The sequence below is a fragment of the Rattus norvegicus genome, chromosome 3 (assembly GCF_021556685.1).
Source record: "Rattus norvegicus strain SHRSP/BbbUtx chromosome 3, alternate assembly SHRSP_T2T, whole genome shotgun sequence".
NCBI lineage: Eukaryota > Metazoa > Chordata > Mammalia > Rodentia > Muridae > Rattus > Rattus norvegicus.
In genome coordinates this window covers 151,057,844-151,079,758 of record NC_141536.1, presented here as the reverse complement: position 1 = coordinate 151,079,758, position 21,915 = coordinate 151,057,844, and the positions used below count along the sequence as shown (strand labels likewise).

At 47.1% G+C, this 21,915-nt stretch overlaps 1 protein-coding gene across 16 annotated transcripts in view; it reads left to right on the top strand.

Annotated features, from left to right (window-relative positions):
• Window positions 1-726: 726 nt before the first annotated feature.
• The window catches only part of Ptprt (protein tyrosine phosphatase, receptor type, T), a 1,095,890-nt gene continuing 1,074,701 nt past the window's right edge, over window positions 727-21,915 (top strand). For all 16 annotated transcript variants that reach the window (NM_001108603.3, NM_001402009.2, XM_087653463.1 and 13 more), the window contains 1 exon segment: window positions 727-1,010. In NM_001108603.3, coding sequence (NP_001102073.2) covers window positions 911-1,010 — 100 coding nt within the window. In that variant the 5' untranslated portion in view covers window positions 727-910.

Sequence of the window (21,915 nt, the reverse complement as noted above, 5' to 3'; positions counted from 1 at the left end):
AAGGGAGGCAGCTAGAGAAGGGGGAGGGATCCCCGCACCTGTGTGTGTAGGGCGGGGTTAGGGACAAGAGAAAGAGATGTGTTGTGATGAAGGTGGGGTGTGCTGGACCGGTGACTAGATGATGGGGAATGAGGAAAGAGAGGGAGGGAAAGGGAGAATAAGAATATATGAGAGAATTTTAGGGTGCGCAGGAGAACCCTCAACGGCTGTCCCTAGCTTTTTGAAGAAGCACCCCCCCCCCCCCAATTCACAGCCCAGCAGCATCCAGAGTTGATCGGGCCTCTCCCTCTCCCTCCTCCCCGCACTGCCCTCCAGTCACCTGTTCTCCCCTCGTTACTTCAAAGGCTGTTTCAGGTTTCTCTCCTCCCCCCATCGCCTCGTACCTGCGCCCCCGCAGGGTAGCCTGAAGACGATGCTCAGCTGGGTGGTGTGGCGCGGGGCGAAGAGGCGAATACCCCGCAGATCCTGTGGGTGCAAGAGCGATGTGTGTACGCGTCTGAGTGTGCGAACGGCCCCGAGCCCGCCAGCCTGGGAGAGGGTGCGTGGGGGAGCCCGCGAGTGGCAGCCACGGGCGTGTGCCAGGCGCGGGCGGGCGTGCGCGCGAGGGTGTGTGTGCGTGGCCGAGGCGGAGCGCCCGGGCGGGCGGCGGCGACGGCGGCGGCGTTAGGACTCTGGGGACACCGCCCCCTAGCCCCCGCGTCCCGCCCCCGCCCAGCCTCGCGCCTCAGTTCGCGCCGCGCCTGGGCTCGGAGCGCAGCGGCGCCGGCTCCCGCAGCCGGAGAGGAGCCAGCCCCCGGAGCCCAGCGGCGCGCACTGCCTGCAGCCGCGTTGGCGATGCGGGGCCGCCCCGCGCCCGCCCGAGTCCCGGCCCTGGCGCCCTCGGAAAGGGGCTGAGCTGCCCGCCGTCCGAATGGGGAGCCTTGGCGCGCTCGCCCTCTGCCTGCTCCGGCTCCTGCTCCTGGGGCTGCAGCGGCCGCCGTTGCCCGGCGCCGGAGCGCAGAGCGCCGCAGGTGAGTGCGCCCGCCGAGCTCCCCCGGTCCCCTCGCCCTCCCCAGGCCCGGGAAGAGAAAGTTGGGTACCGTGGCTAGGGGATGCCAGGACCCGGTGGGAGTCCCGTCCCTGCCTCCGGACGCAGCTGCTGCGTCCAGGCGTGCTCAGTCCTGCGCCAGGTCCCCCTTGGCCCCACGTTGCCTTACTTTCCTGCCGCTTTCCCCCACCCCCAGGCGGGAGTAACTTTCCGCGGCTGTTGCGAATATTTCCACTTGCTGCCTCCCACTTGTCGGAACCTGTCACTCGAGTGTTTCGGGGTGGCGGGAGGAGGCGCCGCTTCTCGCCTGGCGCGGAGCACTGTCACCCGGGCAGCTTCCTGGGCTGCGCGCTCTTGGAGTGGGGAGCACAGGTCCCTAGCAGGCCCAGGCTGCCAGGGCGGTGGCTTTTCCTTTCTCCTGGGAGACACTGAAGATCATCCAGTGTTGTTCTAAACACGCCGCTCCCCTTAGCCAGCCCTTAGCCGCTGGGGGTTCCCATGGGAGTGTTCCTGTGAATGACCCACACAGTTAAGCCTTTACCTCACCTTGTGGCTCTGTCCAGAGTAATCAGTACTCTGCTAAGGCCCTTTAAGTGGAGTGGTTTTGATCAGTGAGCTAGTGGGCTTCTGAAAACTTCGGGACACTCGGCTTGCTCATACGCAGGTAGCAGGTAGCTAGTTCCCCAGAGAGTGCCTAGTGTCTTCTTGGCAAATTGAGCCGAGGAGACCACTACCGAGGGTCTCTCCCATCACTATAACCCCACTGGTAGAGCTTCCATACAGAAGTCCCCCAAAGAGGGAAGGAGAGAAGGGGAAGCATACCTCCAAGTTCAAAATCACCTCGAAGTTTCTTAGCACCGTTGGTTTCGGAGTGACCACATTGAGCTGGTGTCGCAGGGTCGGGGGCACGTTGAGGCGTGTCAGCAGGACTCAGGAAAGGGCTCCTTTTGGATTGCTAAGCAACAGCTGTGCTCACACAAGAAATCAGGGGAGGAAGAAAGGGAAAGAAAGGCGGTGAGCCTGCTGGAAGTCTCTAAACAGGCTGCTTTTGAGATGAAGAGCCGCTGGAGTGGCATTCCGCTAGAAATGTCTTCTGTTTTCTTCCCTGACTTGATGTTAAAATGGAGACTGGACACACGACGTATGAGAAGGGACGGCTTGTTTCGTGCCAGGGAAGTTGAGCGAGGAAGACGCTCCTTTTGAGGTGTCTGAAGCTGAAAGAGGCCAGGACAGAGGGGAAGAAAAGAGGCGGCCAAAGCATCATTCTGAAGATGCTTCAAGGCTCTTGTTTCTCTCGCTTTGGGGTCTGTGTTATGTGTCCTGTGTCAGGGAGCTGGCAGGCGGATGCTTGGGGCAGTCCTGGGGACCCGAGTATGACTTATGATTCTGATTTTTGCTGTCTTCTAAGGCTTGGCGGGGTCTCCGCACGTTAATAGTACTCACGTTCCCGCAGCAGAAACGGGATCAAACACATCCCACAGACCTTTTTTGAGTAGCAGCTGTAAAGCCAGAACCTGCTCCAAAAAGCTGTCCAGGGCTGAAACGCACGCCGGTTCCGCATACTCCCGCAAGGTGGCGCTCGCCCACAGCTGTTAAATGCAAATCGAGCCGCTTTCATCTCAGGGATAGAACTTCGGTTCAATTTTTAAATGAGTAATGTGTTTATTCAGCAGCCTTTTGTTAAAACATTTAGAGAAGTGTGAGGAGGAAGCACCTTTTCTTTGTTTGCTGTTCGGAACACACCGGGAAGAAAAGCAATCCTGGAGTACAGTTTAGGAAGAAATCGACTGTGAAGGCGCCATATGTTTCCTTTGGTTCTACCTGGGCCCACAGCTTTTGCAAAGCTACAATAGCATATATTTAGCAAGCGGCTGCGTTGTTCCTGGGCTCCTAAAAGGAGTGGGATTAGCTTATCTTGGTGACTTGGTGCATTCTAAGCTCCGTTCATTTATAGAAATGGGGATCTTTTCTCTATACCTATCTCATTATCCCTCTACTTTCTGCTAACTAGATCGTTTAAGCTGGATTCTTCCGGGTCTTTCGTTAGGAATATCCGTAATTGTCGACGCGTTGATTCTGCAACTGTTTGACTTGTTAAAACGGACTTCTCTTCTTATTTTATTTTCCATTGTGGTATTGTCGGAATCCAAATTTGCTATAAGTATGATTACAGCCCGGGTCTCTTTTGAAGTATCTTATTTTAAACTTTCCACAAGTCTGAGTAAATAATGCATTTTAAAACTCTGTAGTATGTTCACCATATTCCTTTGATCTGAAGATCCCCGGTCTCGGAAGCAATTTCAATTTGTAAGCTTGCATCTAGGACACTGAGGGATGATGGGCTTTGCTGTAACTGTGGGTCACAGTGCCCAAAAGTCAGAGTCAGAAGCCAGTCATCAAAGGCAATGTCCTCCTTCCTTCCTCCAGCCTGTGTTTCACGAGCCACCACAATTTTTCTTGGCGAGGAATTATAGTAAAAGAAAAAAAGTGCTTTGACAATAGTTGGTAAACAGAACACATAATTTGGGATGAGGGAAGGCGAAGACTACGTAAGCAGATAAGGGGATAATTAGTCTATTTATCAGTGGGTTTCAGTCTTACAAGTTAAAGCCAGATCTTGATGGGGACCGACTCCGGGTGGCAGTTGTAAGCAGTGTAGGCATTTAACTCGATAATTGCTGCCAGATACCTCTAGGGAACCGTTCTCAGTACAGTTGAATTTTACTTTCTGTCCCGGATTGCTCGATTTGTTTCCTAATACCAGAACAATTAATGTGAAAACCTGGCTTTGATCCTGCTCCAGCAACGACAAACATGAAATAAATACAGACCGCCTTCTTGGGTTACAGTCTGTATCTTTCTCTTTTATTTCGGTTCCTTCTTGTTTATCCTAAGCACATTTCCACGGGCTCCGCGCTGCCAGCTGAGATGGCTTCTCTTGTAGTAGTATAACTGTCACCTTTCAGAGCCATGATCAGAGGATATTACAGCATCGTCCTTTTAAGCACGGGATACTCCCCTGACTCTCTGGCTGCGTGTTGCTGTGGAAACAAGAGCATTGCTATGTAGACAGTGGTCCTTGATAAATATTTATCGATGATGATGAAGAGATGGTGGAGTCTCGCAGCAGCCAGGGTGGGGAAGGAGCACTGTGTTTGGGAGGCGGTGTGGCTTGGAGTCTGAGCACTGGAGCCCAACGTTCCTGGTTTGAATCCCACATCTGCCGTTTGTACCACACTGGACAGGCGGTTCATGTTCTCAGACCCTCAGCTCTTATCTGCAAAGGGAGGGTAATTAGAGCTGCCTCACTGACTTTTGTGAGGACTGAACCAGCAGATGCATGAGAGAGAGAAGAGGGGGTACTCTGTCAAGAACGGGAGCTGAGTGTTTCTCGCCCTGGCATTGCTTCTCTGTGTATCCAAGTGGGGGCCGAGGGGCTCATGTCGAGCCAGGCAAAGCACTGACTAGGAGGCCGCTGGACTTTCAAGATGCTTTTTAGTTCCCCATCCTTTATTCATTGTTCTTTTTTTGGGGGGGGTCTTGATTCCCTGTTACTGTTTTAGGAAGACATTTCAAACGTAAAGTCCCAGCAGATGACACTAGTCAGTTTGGTTGTCCCCGGTTTGTAGAAGGGATGTTTTAATGGCCCTTTGACCTTTGAACTGGCACAGACTTAAAAAGGTTATCTGGTTAAAGTATTCGGGTTTATCCCCATTTCCTCTTACCACCTTTTCACACACATTCCTCCTTCGAGGAGGTCAAGCTCTGTCCCCCACCTCTGCTCCTGCCTCTTCCGAACCCTGGAAATGAAGCGTGTGGTGCATCTGTGACGCTGATAAGGAAGCAAGGACTAGGACCAAGGCGTAGTAGGCGGTGGTGCTCCGAGGAACACATTTAAAGAGCTATGGGAACATGTTGTGTCCAACAGGTGTGACGGGCTTTACAAGGCCAGGTTCAGGTTCTGGTTTTGGAGCCTGCACCATGTGGCTAAGAGAAGGCAGTTAGGGTGCCTTGTGGCGTCTCCTCAAGTGGGAGAGGAAGGAAGGGTTTAACAGTCAGATGTGGTTGAAACTGAGAGTGGCAATTCCTGATCCATAGCACTGAGTTCAGGTGAACCAGGGTGACTGGGTGGGGTCATGAAATTAATGTGGGTTTGCTGAGCGTTTTTATTTACTTGGGGAGAGCAAAGGCAGGGGACAGGGAGGAGAGAGGGAAGAGGAATAGGAGAGGAAGAGGGAAGGGAGGGGGAGGGGGATAGGAGAGGGAACAGGAGGGGAGAGGGAGAGGAAGGGGAAGAGAGAAGACGAGAGGAGACTAGAATTTGATTTATTTGTTGTCTTTGGCTGAGAGCTGTAGGTTCTAAACATGATACAGAAGGCCAAGGGAGGATTCTGGATACAGGACACAGACACCCTCCAACCCCCCCCACACACATTGGGTCTGTTGGAAGTGAATTTCAATGGATGGGAATGAATGAGGCAGAGAGATGGAGGGACAAAGTGTGAGTGGTCCCCAGTCTCAGTGGGACTCACTTGGCCTTTCGCACGTACACGCACAAGGAGGGCTGCTCAGAAGCCGCCTGGGGGTCCCTATTCAGTCAGCCACTAATGTACACGAGTCTGCAGGGTGGTAGGCTGGACCTCTCCACACTGGAGCGTTGAATGGAGCATGTGTCTCATTCATATGTCCAGCCTCCGCGTACCAGCGGGGTGTGCGCAGAGCCCTTTGCGTTGTTTTGAAGGTTCATCTTAAAACTTTCATCGGAAGAGAAAGCAGCAGAAGCATTCTGGTGATTCGTTCGGCAATTTCTTTAAAAGTGGAAACCTGCCCGCCATAGGGTGAAGCACTTGTACTCTTAGGAACCTACCTGACAGAAATGAAAGTCCGGAGAGAGACGGGAGCATGAATGTATGACTTATAGTCATCTCAAGTTGTATATTGCTGTCAATAAAAGAGAATGAATTGCAGATATCTTCTAAGACATATTCAAGAATCATATGCTATGTCTTTCACATTGCATGGAAGGCTCAGAAAGGGCAAACCTTCGGAGGCCAAGAACATTGGTTACCCAGGTTGGGCATAGGGCAGGGCTGTCAGCCAGCTGATGTGAGAGTGCTTTCTGGAATGATGGTAATGCTTGACCACCAGGAGGTGGTCATGATTGTTTAGCTCCAGGAATCGCTGAAACGTGCTAAAACGACCTACTTAAAGTGGGTGGAATGTTGTGGAATTTAGTCTCTAAACTGTTTACTTCGATGAGAGCTTTCAAATGAAGTATGTGGTATGGTCTTGATGAGGCCTTTCTCTGCTTCCACATCTGTAAAGCAGGAATACCACCAGGCACCCAAAACGGGTGACTTGACTTGTTTTGGTTTCCAAAATACTTCGGTGCATGGGATTTTTGCAAGGCCTGTAGGTTTTTAGTCTCTTTAACCTGTGAATTAAATCTATAGACTAGTTGCCTCCCTACTCATCGCTTTGGCAATAGTTAAAATTTAAGGCTATCAGGTTTTGGCAAAGAACTCGAGTAATTAGATGGCTCTGTGCACTGTTGGAAATGTCGGCTGACAATGCAGATGCCGGTTCTTCAGAGGTACCATGGTTTGGTGGCCGGATATAATTTGAGCCTGGGGAAGAGTAGTCACTCAAGCACTACCTTTCTTTCTAAGCCAAGGATGTGACAGATCGCAGAAGCATCTATGCTTCCTAGGTAAATACAGGTGTAGTGCTTTCCGGCCCCTGGGTTTCCAGCCAAAATAAATAACTTCACAGTTGAGGGAAAAAAAAAAGCTCTCTATTGGTTTTCTGTCTATCTTTTTTAGGGATTTCCTTCAACTCTCTGGAAAAGTGTGTGTGTGTGTGTGTGTGTGTGTGTGTGTGTGTGTGTGTGTGTGTGATATGTGTATGCATGTTTTAGGGATCAAACCTAGGCCTTGCACATGCTAGGCAAGTGCTGCACCACTGAACTATCTCTCCAGCCTCTGCCTTTGGATATACGCCCTTGCTCTGTAATTCAAGCTGGAGACACTTCTCCTCTGCTTCCCCGTGTACCACCAAGCCTGACTTTCATGCTGATCTTAAATCAGTGTTACCAACCTTGATCTCTTTTTGCCATCTTGAACCTTGTACTCAGACAGGGCCCCAGCTCCTGCTTCATAGCTCCCTCCAAGCCGGCCTCTCGGAACACCCCAGACACCGCTGTCTTCCCCCTTTGTCTCTTGGGTCTGGAAATGGTCACGAAAACAGAATCTGTTTTTGGGAATCATCCCCCTCGCCTGGTCATGTACTCATCTCAAAATGCCAGTTCAGTTGTCCTCTTCATTACTGAGCAAAGATGAATGAATGAATGAGTGAATGAGTGAATTCATAAGCAAAATCCTATCAGCCAGCAGAAAAATGTTTTAAAAGTACCTGCTATTGGCTGGTCTTGACTTCCTCAAAATTAACTTTGTTTTCTGCTCACCTGATCACAATTTGGGCTGTGAATTTTTTCCACACCACATCCTTTCTCGGTATCTGCAGACATCTTTGAGAGTTCTTATTTATTTTTGACAGTAGCTGGGTCTTAGGTTGACTCCCAGGTATTGGGACACAAACATACATCCGGGTGATATTGAGAGTCCTGGAGACATAACACATGGAACGCCCATGTGATCTCTTTGTTTGAACCTTAGCCTAGAACGGGATAAAACAGAGACATCTGGTGAAGTTAGGAATGCAAAAGAAGGAGATCTAAACAGCATAGACCAGCTCTTGGGTTTCATAAAGTTGGTTTGAATGTGAGAACTTATTAATCTAATTAAAATGTTTGTCACATTGTCACACTTTGCGCTTAAATTAGTACAGCCTAGAAATTGATGTTACAGTTTCTTTTTTCCTTAGGCATCTAGGAACCGGTCCCTCCATGCATGCGAGTCTGGTGCTGGGGACCCCTGCCAGGGTTCACTGGGTGCCAACTTTCAGGAAAAAGAAAAGGGGGAAAATTTTTAGTCTCACTCTGAAAGGGAACCGATCTTTTCTCCGTGCTGTGCCCGAGGCTGGGTTTGTTGTCTCAGTATTTTTTTTGCAGCAGACAGCTAGAATGCTTAGCTGAGTCCTCTGGTCTGAGCCTCTCACTGGATTCAGTCAAGGTGTTCATGAGGGCTTCCAGAATTGTGCTGAGGCCCTGTTTCCCAGCTTTCGCACAAGATTTCTGTGGGATTATCCTACTCCCTGGGGACCTCAGGCTGCCCTCCATTCCTTCACACATGGGCCCTTCTCAGCTGGGGCATCTCGCAGCTCAGCACCTGACTTAGGCAGATTGAGTGAAGAGGGCAGGAGAGAGCCTGAGTCTTTTGTAACCTAATTTTGAAAGTGACATCCCGTTGCTTTTCCTGTGTTCCCTTTAAAAGAGGCTAGAGACTAGGTCCAGCCTACACTCAAGGAGAGGAAATTACACAAGACAGTTGTATTAGTCGGGGTTCTTCAAAGATAGAGACTCAATAGGGTGTACTAATATATATATATATATTATGTACACACATATATATGTATATATATGCTTTTCTATACATTTATTTAATATATTCATGATGTTATAATTATATTTATCAAAAATCATCAACTATATAGTCATTTTATATCAACTTTCTAAAAATTAGTTGTTACACTATACTATATTAAAATTGTATCAATACTAACACCCTCATAACGTATTACAATTATGCTATTGCTATACTTTACACTACAGTATCCTATGTATACACATACAAATGTTAGATCATAGGCATTGATTATAGTTATGGAGGCTGGCAGGTGTCATAATTTGCCACCTTCAAGCCGGAGACCAGGAAGTGTCCCAAGAGGAGTGTTTTCAGACACCTCGAATGTGCCCTTTATGTGTCTCAGGAGTTGAATGGCTGGCCTTCCCTTTGTGGTGCCGTGATTTTAGAGCACTCTCTCATTCCCTCCCCGTCTTCTTCAGCCCTGCTAAACCTGGCTCTGCAAAGTAGGGGCACCCCTTCTAATATGTTAGGTGAGAAGCGTGATGGCTTCCATGGAGTCTAGGCCAGGGATGTGGCCACGTGAAGCCTATTCAACTGTACGCGCCATACGCGGGTCAAGGGTGTTACTCTGCTCTGCTCTGCCACAGCAGTGTTGAGTGTAACCGTTTCCCCATTCGCAGTCGTCGAGCTCTGAGTGTCTTAGCGGTTGTGAATTTATTCACCACACCCTCCTTCTGGTTGATATCTGTTTCCTATTTCTTCAGGTTCACCCGTTGTGATAGGGAGTGTGTAGATGTACCGTGTGCGGTGAAGCCGGGACTCTAAACTGTCTCAAATCAGAAGTGGGTTGAGGCCGGGAGGGCTGAGTGATGCTGGGAGGTATTTCCCCCGAAGCTGTGAGTCCTTAAGAAGTCAGGCATATTGCCAGCTGCCACCATGTATCCCAGCTGGCTCTGCTGCAGGATGGTTATCATTCCCTAAACAGAACTGTGTGGAACAAAGCAGAGGCCACCTCTCTAGGGCTTTCATTGCATTGTCTTGAGGCCACTTCAATTAGGTTTACTCAGGGACTGTGGAACCTGCTGGAAGGGAGGGGACTTGGATCTTTAAACTGCTGGGAACTGCATCATAACCAAGCAAAAACCCTTTACTGAGTCTAACTATGGAGCCAGCCTTTCCTTCAAACACAAGTCCGATATGTGTGTTCCTGACACTTACCAATGGGATGTTTATATTTTCTACCCAGAAGGTATCTGTTCTAGGTAGTAGAGTGTATTTCGGGGCTTGACCTTCTTGCTCCATTTTGGATAGACAAGGGCAGCTAATTTGAGAAAACTCTAGACTTTCAAGGTCACCGCTACCTACGAAAACCGTACATATATTTTAGAATGTTCACTAGTTGAAAACTATATCCTGAGTCATTTTAAAAGTGAAGTAGATGAATTCAAGTTCCTTATCTTTATTGTTTTTACCTTTCCCTATATAAAAAAACAATTACCAAATAATTAAATCCCTTTGCGTGTAACCGCCATGTTGCTCTCATCAGTGCATCTCTGAGTTCTCTTCCTATTTTCTCACACTTCGGAACCTTAACAAGTTATCATCTATCCCAGAAGCAGCACTGGCTACCTGCTTTTTCGGGGCTTTAGGGTCCTACTTTTCCTCGGCCTTCCTTTCCAGAGGCATCCTTTCTAAGAGCATCCTTTTATGATGCATAGATTTTTGGGCTCCAACCCCAGACATCTCTTTTTAGCTCTTTGGATCCTTCCTTCTACCCCTTACTTTATCTCACAGAGAAGAGTCTATAGATTATGAATTTTGCCTTAGGCCCATTGCCTTGGGCTCAGACTTTTTTTTTTATCATGTTACTCCCAGTGGTTAAATGGAGGACAGTGGATAAATTTCAGTAGGCTCAGCTTCTTCTAGGACATTTCTCATGTTTCAGACACGTGTGGCCCATTGTCGCCTGCCGTGACATGGTGGTTATCCATGGGCATCTGGCTAATGAAGTGAGCTCCTTGCTGCTGTCATCCCATTACAGAGGCCAGTGACATGATTTTAGAGCAGTGTGGCTAACTCTGTGTTGCTTGATTTATTAAGTCCCAGAGCATAATTTCCTAAAAGTAAGGTGCGCATGCAAGCCAAGACAGGTGAAGCCTACCTTGGTGTAGCCTTCTCTGGCCTTGGACTTCACTGTCAGCATGTGTAGCTATGCAAGACATCGACATCAGGCAAGTCCTGCTTCTATTCCACCTGCAGTCAGTGTATTGCTACACCATTGCATTTTAACAGTAGCATCTTGGATGATCTTATGACAATGAACCGTGCATTTACTTAAGAAATGTTATAGACAACAGGCTCTTCCGGCTTATGGACCAAACTCAGTATCTACAAGGCTCCCCCCCCCGCCCCCTGCAATGAGGGCAGAAAACGGCTGATCTTATTATGGGTGTAATAATCAGATAAGTAGTAATCATTGAATAGTATCAAAATAATTGAGGTGTTGGCAGCAGATGGATGGTATTACCCCTTAGAAGAAACGTGGGAGAAATGGAAGCAGGATGCTGGCTAAGGGCGTTTTGGCTTTGTGTCTAATACTCTTTCTTTCTGATACGGGGAATATATTCAAAATAGATTTGTTAAAGAAAAGACAAGTCGATAATCTTCAATAAGGAAGAAGACAGGTGTCAGTTGGACTTTTCTTTATGATAGTTCTAGACTGAAGTTAGTCTCTTAGGAGGAGATATTGGGGTATACTGGGGGTGCCTGTCTGGAGAGATGGACCAGTGGCTAAGTGTATTTGCCGCTCTTGCAGGGGATCCCAGTTTGGTTCCCCCAAACCCACACTTCGCAGCTTACAACCTCCTGTAACCATCAGTTCCAGTGATCCGATGCCCTCTTCTGGCCTCCAAGGGCATCACCGTGCGTGCACATGTGCAAATGAACACAGTCACACATACTTATGCAGGAGTAAGAATAAATCTTAAATGATGCCCGAGGAGTTTAAGATCTATTAGCAAAGTGCAGTTGATGAGGATTTAGAATGCGTTTACTATTTTCCCTTTGGATTTTGTTTTCTACATAGAAAGCTTCATTTGAGGGTCGGAATGAGGTCGGCTGCATCCACTCAGGAGACAGGGAGAGGCTGTTGCTGACCCACGGACATAGTTGAGTAGGAGCTCATAAGGGTCTACGGAGGGCCTTGTGAGGTGCAACAGCTGTCCTCCTCCTGTACCTAGCTCTCTTTCGGGACTTCCATGGGACAGATGCTACCTTTTAGACATAACAGATGGCCCAGCCTTTAGCTCTGGGTCACACAGGACCTACTAAGGCTTTTTATTTTGGTTTTTTTTTGTTTGTTTTTTAGGGTGTTTGAGGGGGTTGCAAATCTGAGCAGCTTTTGTATCTCTTAACAGCCTGCTGACTTCTGTGTTTCTTTTCTTTTCTGCTGTGTGTCCGTGTGTGGTGAACACACATGTTGAACTTCTTCCCAAGTTGCCTTCCACCTTATTGAACCTGAACTTTATAGAGTTAGACTGGCTGACCGGGAAGTTTCAGGGATCTGTGTGTCTCTGCCCTAACCCCCATCCATGTTTGTTTTCTCTGCGTGTGAATGTCTCTGCTTGTATGGATGTGTGTGCCCCTCTTTAGTGCAGTGCCTGTGAAGACCAGAAGGGGGGTACTGGAGCCCTTGAAACTAGAGCTACAAATGGAGAGCCTCCATCTTGAGTGCTGGGACCCCAGCCTGGGTGTTCTGCAAGAACAGCAGTGTTCTTAGCTGCCGTCTCTCCAGCCCCTCAACTTCCATGTATTTAAAGGCTGGAGTTGTATGTCTCTGACTTTAGGGCTTAGAGAAAAAACTTGTTTCCATGAAACTCAAATCACTTAATATATATATTTAAAATCTACCTTTGTTCTATTGAACTATTTTATTATTGGATACTATTCACTGCCCCCCCCCCCCAAACCTGCCCCAACGAGAGTGAGTTGTGAAATCCCAGAACCAGGATATGAAGCAGTGTTGCCAAGGTTACTTGTTTCTAGCTGCATGTCCATCAGAACCGTCTAGATTAGGATGTGACAGCAGGAGGGGTCCTGATTCACTTGGAATGAGGACTGGTAACTACCCGAGGTCTACAGAGGAGAAGAGCAGTTGGCCTCTGTTGGGATGGAAAGTGGAAAATACAAGATGTCAAAGCATTTGGTGACATGATGGATGGCAGAGGGATAATAATAGGGACCAGACTCAAATGTTATGAAAAACACAGGTGCACTGGGCGTCTCAGAGCAGGAGGGATTCAAAGTGAACATCCCCAGGATGAATGCATGAGGGGAAGGGACTGCCTGACAGGGAGGACGGATGCTTTTGCATCCTTCAAGGACTTTAAATAAGCCAGGCAGTTGTCAAGGGCTGTACTAATTGTCACTCACCCAGGCTCTTTAACAGTCTTAGGATGTGGGCACACTTGTGAACCAAATTGAAGAACATAGCTATTAACACTGAGCCTGAGGTCACACAGCTAGCAAGTGGTTGAGTCACGATTTGAGCCCAAGTGACCCAAGGCTGGAATATCTAATCGTAGCTATCAATTGACGTTCTTTTTTCTCATTTACTTTACACGCCCGCCATGAAGACTTCATCCTTAGGGGAGAAATTAGGTCTACTTGAAATTCCTGGCTGGAGAGTCTGCCTTTAGAAACTCCCATGGAAATATTTTTTGGGGTGAAATTAATTCCATCTGGAAGACATGGTATTCCCATATATCATGCAAGAAGTTTGATATCATGGAGATTCAAGGGTTTGGCCATAAATCAGCTCACGCTAATGTCTAGGTTCTTAATCACAGCATGGTACTGAATGTTGGAAGAATTTTTTATGGCAGTAAGGAGTATGGGAGAGAGGATGTTGTCTGTGTAGTAAGCCCCATTTCTCACAAGTGACTCAACTTTTCTAGACTCTTGTTGTTGTTAAAGATTATTTATTTATTTATTTATTTATTTATTTATTTATTTATTTATTTATTTATTTTATGTACATGAGTGCTCTGTCTTCGTGAACACCAGATGAGGGCATCAGATCCCATTATAGATGATTATGAGCCATCATGCGATTGCTGGGAATTGACCTCAGATCCTCTGAAGAAAAGCCAGTGCTCTTAACCACTGAGCCACAAGAGAAGAATTTTGTGGAGAGATCCTGTGGCCAGGACCTTCCCCTAATGAATAAAGATTCCAGGGGACCAATCACTGGGCAAGGAGTGGGTGGGACTTCCAGGTCGGAGTAGGGGAAGTGAGGAGAAGAGGGACTTGCAGCTTTTGGGACAGGAGAGAGTTTGGGTAGAAGAGGTAACCAACTAGAGGCTCCCGGTTAGATGGCAGATCCGCCAGGATCCACCACTGGAGGATTTAATTTGGTATGGCTTTTGTTTTGTCCACTGACTGAGTTACCTGTTGAATCTGGGCTAAGTTTGTGTGGTGTTTTCCTTCACATGGCGACTCACTGAGTTCCAGAGAAAGGTTTGATGTGTGTGGCTGTCGTGGCAGCGACCCGCCATGGGAACTTAGCGAGTGCAGAGATTTTTAGAGCGAAGGGTCAGGAGTCTGCAGAGGTGAGAGCACCCTGCTGGTGCCATGTGGCCCGCCGGTGCCCGGCATAGTGTGGGACAGTGCCTTATTTTAGTATTTCCTGCAACACAGTCCCTCATACCCTGAGCCCAGACTTTGTTCTACTCGGTTCTATTAGAGGACCTAGACTGAGGGCAGCTGTGCCCCAAACTCCAGGCGATGGTCTTCGGTCCGCTGTGGTTCTATCAGACTCAGTAGTCTAGAAGAATGATTAGCTTGGGGAGGAGATTCCTCTTTTAATTCCACAAGTTTAAAGCTGATGCTCACACCATCGGGTGAGGTTACCTTTGAGTTTAGATGTATCTAGTGTTGAATGTTGCAGGTGTTTTTTTTTTTTTTTTCTTTTTCTGTAAATCTCTAAATTCTTAGATGAGAGGCGTGGAGAATTTTTTCTTTTTTTTGTAAAGATACCCAATTTCCTTCCTACCTTCTTGACTCTCATGGTGTGGGACTGGCCATGCAGAATAGGGCAGATCCCCTCCCCTCTCAGTTTCAGCTTTGTGAGCGTAGGGTTAAATCATGACCCCTAATGGGTCTCGGCTCTTGCATGAGTCTTCTTTGGGGAATCAGGTCGTCTACAGATGGTCCATCTGTTTTCTTAAGAAGAAACAACAGAGGTGTGTAAGGAGTGGGCTCAGCTCTGACTTTGGGCTCCAGTTAATGGTTGATTCATACATTATGACCTTGAACTGGTCCTCTGTGAGATGGTGATGACCTGTCAGTGGTGGGGGTGACACATCACTGCTGTGATACAGGCAGAATACTCAGGAAGGGCTAGGCTCACAGAAAGTGCTCAGTAAATGCTGTCCATGCTTGTTGGTCTTATGAGTTCTGGGAACTTAGTGGAGCCCTGTTAGTGCCTGAAAGCAGGAGAGGAACCTTACTAGGTTGACCAGATGTTTTTGTTTGTCTTGTCTATTCCCATGATAAAACACCATGACCAAGGCAACTTAGGAAAGAAAGCATCACTGTGGGCCCACAGTTTATGTAGTGAGTCCATGGTCTGTATGGCAGAGAGAATGCCAGCAGGTGAGCACGCACGGCACTGCAGCACCAGCTGAGAGCTTACACCATAACCAAATGTTGAAGGTAGGAGAGAGAGAGAAACCAGGAATAGCGGGGGCTTTTGAAACCTCAAAGCCCACCTCCTCCGGGAAGACCACACCTCCTCCTCATTGCCAAACACTTATTCTAATATATGAGACTGTGGGGGGCATGCTCGTTCGAACCACTGCATCATTTGTCCAGGATAGAGTTATTTCCCAAGATATAGCTCACCCTATAATCGCAGAGATTTTCTGTTTTTAATAGACAACTAAGGTCTGTGGTGTCTCCGGCACTTTGGAAATACTTGGCTTATTTTTCTTACTGACTTTTGTTGTTGTTGTTGTTTGTTTGTTTGTAATTATTTTTACTAGAATTTATGCTCCACGAGGGTTGGGGTTTTTGTCCTAGTCAGTGATGATTTCTTCTTTTTTCTTTTTTTTTTTCGGAGCTGGGGACCGAACCCAGGGCCTTGCGCTTGCTAGGCAAGCGCTCTACCGCTGAGCTAAATCCCCAACCCCAGTGATGATTTCTTATGCTGTCCACAATTCTATATACTGTGGGACCTTACTATGGGCAGACGAGTTGTGATTTCAGACTTCAGCTGCGGATCGTGTGTTCTGTCTTTTGTAGCAATAGTCGGTTGCAGCTACTGGGTAGACATCCTCACCAGTGTTTCTGGTGTTTCGTGTAATAACTGATGATTTAAAGGAAGAATGCCCGCAGCACCCCGGCGTGTACCAGAAACCATGGCGCAAAGTGCCTGGGTCACCCACTACACCATTTACTCCTCAGCGAGTTCCTTTTGAAGCCTCACCACCCTAATGAAGTACGCTCAAAATCCCTGAGGTCATGTGGCCTACTCTGGCAGATGACCGTTCACTGGCCACGCCTGGGCTTCAGCCTAGCGTGTGCCTATTTCCGGGGCAGCATCCTTTTCATTTTAACACTGCACAAGATTCAAAAGAGCTTTCTGGATTGTAAAGAGCAAGTGCATCGTAAAGGAATAGTTTGACCTTCAATAGATTTTATCTAAGGTCACCCAGGATGCTGGAAATGAAATAGACAATGGAGTCGAAGGGAGCAGAGCGAAGTCTCGGCTCTATGTTCTCCGGCAAGTTACTGTGCCTTTCTGAGCCTTGGTTTGCCATGTGTCAGCCAGTGATTCTACCAGCTGGCAGGGCATTTGCAAGGTTTATGACGACGCCTATAAAATCATTGGCATGGGGCAGCAGCTGTGGCGGTTATGACAACTTATAGAGAATTGGTAACTAATGCCCAAACTGTATGATGAGTCTCGATTTCATGTGTGGATGGGAATTCTCTGTTCTTTGTGTTGGACCTCACGAGAAACTCTGGAGACATTTTAATCCCCATATGGACTGAGATGCTTACCATCCTTCTTTCCCTCTCTACGTCCTTGGGAAAAGCAACCTTTATTCATCAGAAAGCGGGGATAATTGAGCTCATCCTATTGGCTGATCATGAACCTAATTCAAAGATGTTACACAGTGAACGGGCAGTGTGCAAACAATGCTCACGCTAAGTGTGACTTTCCTCTGTCAGCTATGGACCTGTTTTACTGCGAGATACTGGCATTCAGAGATGTGTCTATTGGTAGGCACCAGGCCTGGTTCTTTTTGGGAATGGTAAGTGGTTACCAGCTAACCCTTCAAAACTCCTTTCTTATTTTATCCAGAGTCCTGCGGTTCAGGAGGCGTTCCTTCCCTCGCACCACGCAGAGCCGAGAAAATGGCCAAAGCGAGGCCGAGCAGACATCTTGTCTCTTCTCCAAGGGAGAGCTCCAGACTCTTCCCGAGTGGCTGAAGTTTTATGAAAACTTTGAACAAATTTTTATGGGATTCCATGAGCTCAGAGGGTTGAAAAGGAGGCCAGCCTGCTGTTCTGGGGGAACAGGCTTGCCAGGGAAGTAAATAAAAGGAACAACAGCCTGATTGTTAGAGAAGAGGAAGGGAAACGAAAAGACACAGCAGTAGAGTCTCAATAAACTCAGTAGCGGGAGCTGCTGGCTCTGCGGGCACGATTGCTGTGTCCCGTGAGCTCTTGAGACCCCATCTTATTTCTTTGCTGGAGATCTTCTGGCAGTCATGACTGTTACGGTGTCAGGGGAAGAAAGCAGGTGTGAGCTTTTAACATACTAACTCGTTCTCTTCTAACCTTGACTCATCGTTTTGCCTAATTCCCACAATCCTCTCAGAGTGCTTCACTTTCAGGCATTTTTTTTCCCCCTTGCAGCTCCTTACTTTTTGCAATGTCTGATGAGTCTTCAGTGACAGACCAACTCAAAGCCATATGGGAGACGAGGGTTGGGCAAAGACTCTGAACCTAGACATTTATCCTGGGCTGCACACTATGGCCTCCTTGTGCCACGGAAGAGGACAGGGAGTATGTGGATCAGTTTTAATGGCTTTCCTACAAGACTGAATATCCACTGTTTGGCATGATATCTTCGAACTAGTGACCTTGGGTCCAAGTGTTTGGAGAAGTAGGTTATTTGAAGGATGAAGGGTAACTCTTTGAATAGTTCTATTGTCATAGTCAAGTTTTCAATGGCAGTAGTTTGAATGGGGGCATAGCACGTAGGAAGGGAAGAGAATGCACAAGGGGGTGTTAAGTCAAAAGGACAGAGCAGGGAACCTGGGTGACATCCAGCATTTGATTAAGAGGACTGGACACCTTGCTCTCTGGGCTCGACTGTGTCACTGTCACCTGGTGTCTGTTCCCATGAACAACAATGCTTTCTCTCCCCTTTCTTTGGCTTTTAATTTTTTTAAAACTCATCAGGAGAGTCAATTTATAGTTTGGGATCTCAGTTTAAAATAGCACTTATTTTCCATGCACAGTGCACATGAACAATTCCCGAGGTCTGGATAGCAAACAGTGAGGTAGTAACAGCTAGAGGACCCTTCCTCCAGGACACATCACAGTGACACCAAGAGTCTCTGACATGAAGGATCACAAGATGGTGATTGAAATGGTCTGGGGAAGCCTCAGTGCAGAGCTATTTAAGTGCACCCTGGTTGTGGTGCAGATCAGGCTAAGCTCTGACATGACCTCAGCCTCCCAACTTAGAGATGTCTGTGAAACAGTTTGACGTTTCTCTTTGTCATTTGCTTCAAAGGGAAAGACTTGGCAGCTGACGCTTTTAGCAGGAAAGTGCTACAGATTGGCTTAATGTAGAGATTCTTTTGATGAAATCAATCTCCAGTAAATTTCAAATGGGTAAAGATTTTTTTTATTGAGAATTTTCTACATACATATAATGTGTTCTGATCAAGTCCACTCTGTATTTTCTCCCCTCTAATTTTCTCTCATGACCCAGACTACCTTTCTGTTCCAACCGTATATATATATTAATACAGTGAATCCACTCAGTGGTACCTGTATGGTGTGGGTGTGGAACCATCTTCTGGAGCATGAGTGACCTTCCGGCAGCTGTATTCTTTCCTCTCCCAGAAGCCAACAGTTTTCAATAGCTTTTTACCTAGGGGAGGGATACCATGCCCACCTACCCTGTCTGTGCCAGGATTTTGGCTGGTTTGATCTTGTGCATTCGGTCACAGCTGCTGTAAGTTGATGTGCACAATAGCCCCATCGTGCGCAGCGAATAATCTTTCTTTCTTTTGCAAGGTCTCATGCAGCCCAGGATGACCTGGAACCTCCTACCTAACTGAGAATGACCTTGAACTCCTGGAGCTCCTGCCTGAGTGCCTGAGTGCTAAGGTTACACAGATGAGCTGCTGCCCTGGGTTTATATGGTGCTAGGGATTGTGTCCAGGGCTTTATGAGTGCTAGACAAGGACTCTGTGAGCTGTGCTTCATCCCCAGCCTTCTCAGTGCGTGCAAGCTTTGGATGGTACAGTAAGAGGTGTAGGAGGTTGACATCATGACTTCTAGATTGGATGGCTTGAGAAATCCGAATTGAAACGGCAGTTTTGACTCTGTATTCATTAACTGTCCCTGCATATCAAAGCCTACAAAATTAGCCACTTATTCCCATTTATCATCATCTCCCAATTCTGAGAGCCAGTGATCTGAGGATAACTTACTTGGGTCTTTTGATTTTGGGTCTCACAAGGCTTCATTCAAGGTAGCATCCAGGGCTGTAAGCTCATCTGATGCTGCACCAGGAAGGAACTGTTTTCATGTGTGGGGTGTTGGTGGCTACACTAATTCCTTTTGCAGGTTTCTGGATTGAGACCCGTGGCTCCTTGGGATGTCAGCTGGAAGCCATCCTTAGTTCCTTGCCACAAGGATCTTTCCAACATAGTACTGGCTTTAAACCCTGACTCTGAAGTAATAGAAAAGACACTCCAGCACTGTTACCATGTTCTGCTTGTTAGATGCTAGCTCTTAGTCCGTCCCCACTTAAGCAAAGGGTATTAGACATACAGTGAATGATCTGAGGTAATTAACTGTGGCCTTCTTGGAGTCTTTCTTCTGTAGACTCCCACCCCAAAATTTTCTTCTAGCATCCTTTAGATTCTTGCTACCAAATTTTTGCTTCTTGAGGTACAAGAAAGGCTGAAATTTAAACAGAAAACTGAAACAGGGGGATGGATTTTCCTGACATACTTGCTGAAGTCACTTAGGTATCTTATAAAAGCTCTGAAATACGTGACTTCCTCTCCTCATCACTATAATCTAGAAGGAGACAGTATTTCTTAGAACAGAGGAAGGAATCTGGATTCAGAAATCAAGCTCGAATCTGCTCCATTCTCACAAGGTCAAAAGCTGTTGGATTTTTAAAGACACCAACAGGCATCGAGAGAAAAGGTTTCGTTGGCTTGATTGACATGATAGCACTTCTGTCTTCTGGGCCAGGGGTTAGCTGTGGCTGGGACCACCAATCTAAGCTGAACATTTAGATTTTAAGGTATAGCATAGGAGGGTTCAAAGGTCAAACTAGGTTGCAGAAAGGGCGTTGGAATTCAGGGGACTGGAGGCAGAGTAGGAAGGGGTTAGCTAAGAGCTGAGTCTTTTTGTTTTCTCTCATACAGGGAAGAAATGTGAGAACTGTCTGTTATTCATTCATGTCTCCCCTGCAGCGTTGATTTTGGACTTTACAAAACCAATCGAAGCCATTGTGCTCTGATGTCTACCAGCTACAAGGCCCGTTGTCTCCCTGCACCTCGCTTTGTCTGCTGAGCTGTGATTGCAACCCTTGTAGTCTTACCTTTTTTTTTTTTTTTTTTTTTTTTTTTTTTCGGAGCTGAGGACCGAACCCAGGGCCTTGTGCTTGCTAGGCAAGCGCTCTACCACTGAGCTAAATCCCCAACCCCCCTTGTAGTCTTACCTTATATGATAAAGACGAGTCGATATGGAAATGTGAAAGCACAGGTACTGGTGGGGATATGTTCAAGGCAAAGGTGGAGCCTGTCAGATGTGCAGAAAGTGTTGGCTGTTTGGCTGTGACCAGTTACTGGTCAGAGGACTTCAGTCATGAAGGGAAGTGAAACAAAACGAAATGCTGGAGAAACGTATCTTCCAAACACCATCTTCCCAAGGCCAAGTTTAGTCATAGAGGGATGTGGGAAATCTTTAAGAATCAGGGCCCGAGAATCAACATTGAATGAAAAACCTTTATTGAGTCAAGCTTAGAGAAATCAACAGGTCCATGGAGCGTTGTATAGGAGGATGGCTTGCTCCAGACACCTTAATCAAGCGACACTTTTCTGCTCCCTATTGGCACATTCTAAAGGAAGTTGATGAGACAACAGAACTGCCATGCAGCTGCCAATGTAATTTTTGAAAGCATAAATCAGACCAGATCCTTCCCTTATTTCAAGTTGTTCTGCGCTGCACTCTCAGAGCGCAGCCCAAACTTCTGCCTCCTGCCTGTTAGAGCTAGCTCCCAGTAAGGTCTCCCAATCCTGCTCTGCCATTCGCTTATTTGGTTGAGTTTAACCCAGAGGATAGCATACATCCCAGGGGCCCCGCCTGGCCCGTTGCTTACTTTTTTATTAGATGGGAATGAAGAATAGTGTTTCTATCTTCAGGGTTTATGAAGATTATATGAACTTTGAATTTCAATGTCTGCAAAAAAAAAAAAAAACCCACATTGGAACTTTACAGCTCATTGGCATTTACTTCTGCACAATCTGTGGCTGCTTTCATGATAGGGCAGTGGAACCGAGTATCTGCAATGAAAACCAAATGGCCTGCAAGGTTAAAGTGACGATAGGATAGCCCGGTTGCTCTTAAAGAAGGGCCGCCGGCCCCTGCTCTGACCACAGCGAGTGTCTTCTCTTTCTCCTTCAGGGCTGTGGGCACCTCACGGCTTTTACTGTGTCCTGTATATTCATGTTCTGTCTTCATTTTAGATTTACTATAACTTTTACTCTGTGTGTGTGTGTGTGTGTGTGTATGTGTGTGTGTGCTGTGTGTGTATGTGTGTGTGTATGTGTGTGTATGTGGTGTGTGTATGTGGTATGTGTGTTGTGTATGTGTGTGTGTGTGTTGTGTATGTGTGTATGTGGTGTGTGTGTGTTGTGTATGTGTGTGTGTTGTGTATGTGTGTGTGTGTGTAGTGTGTGTGTATGTGTGTGTATGTGGTGTGTGTGTTGTGTATGTGTGTGTATGTGTGTGTATGTGTGTGTGTGGTGTGTATGTGTGTGTATGTGGTTTGTGTGTGTGTGTTGCGTATGTGGTGTGTATATGTGGTGTGTGTGTGTTGTGTATGTGTGTGTGTGTGTGTGTGTGTGTGTGTGTATT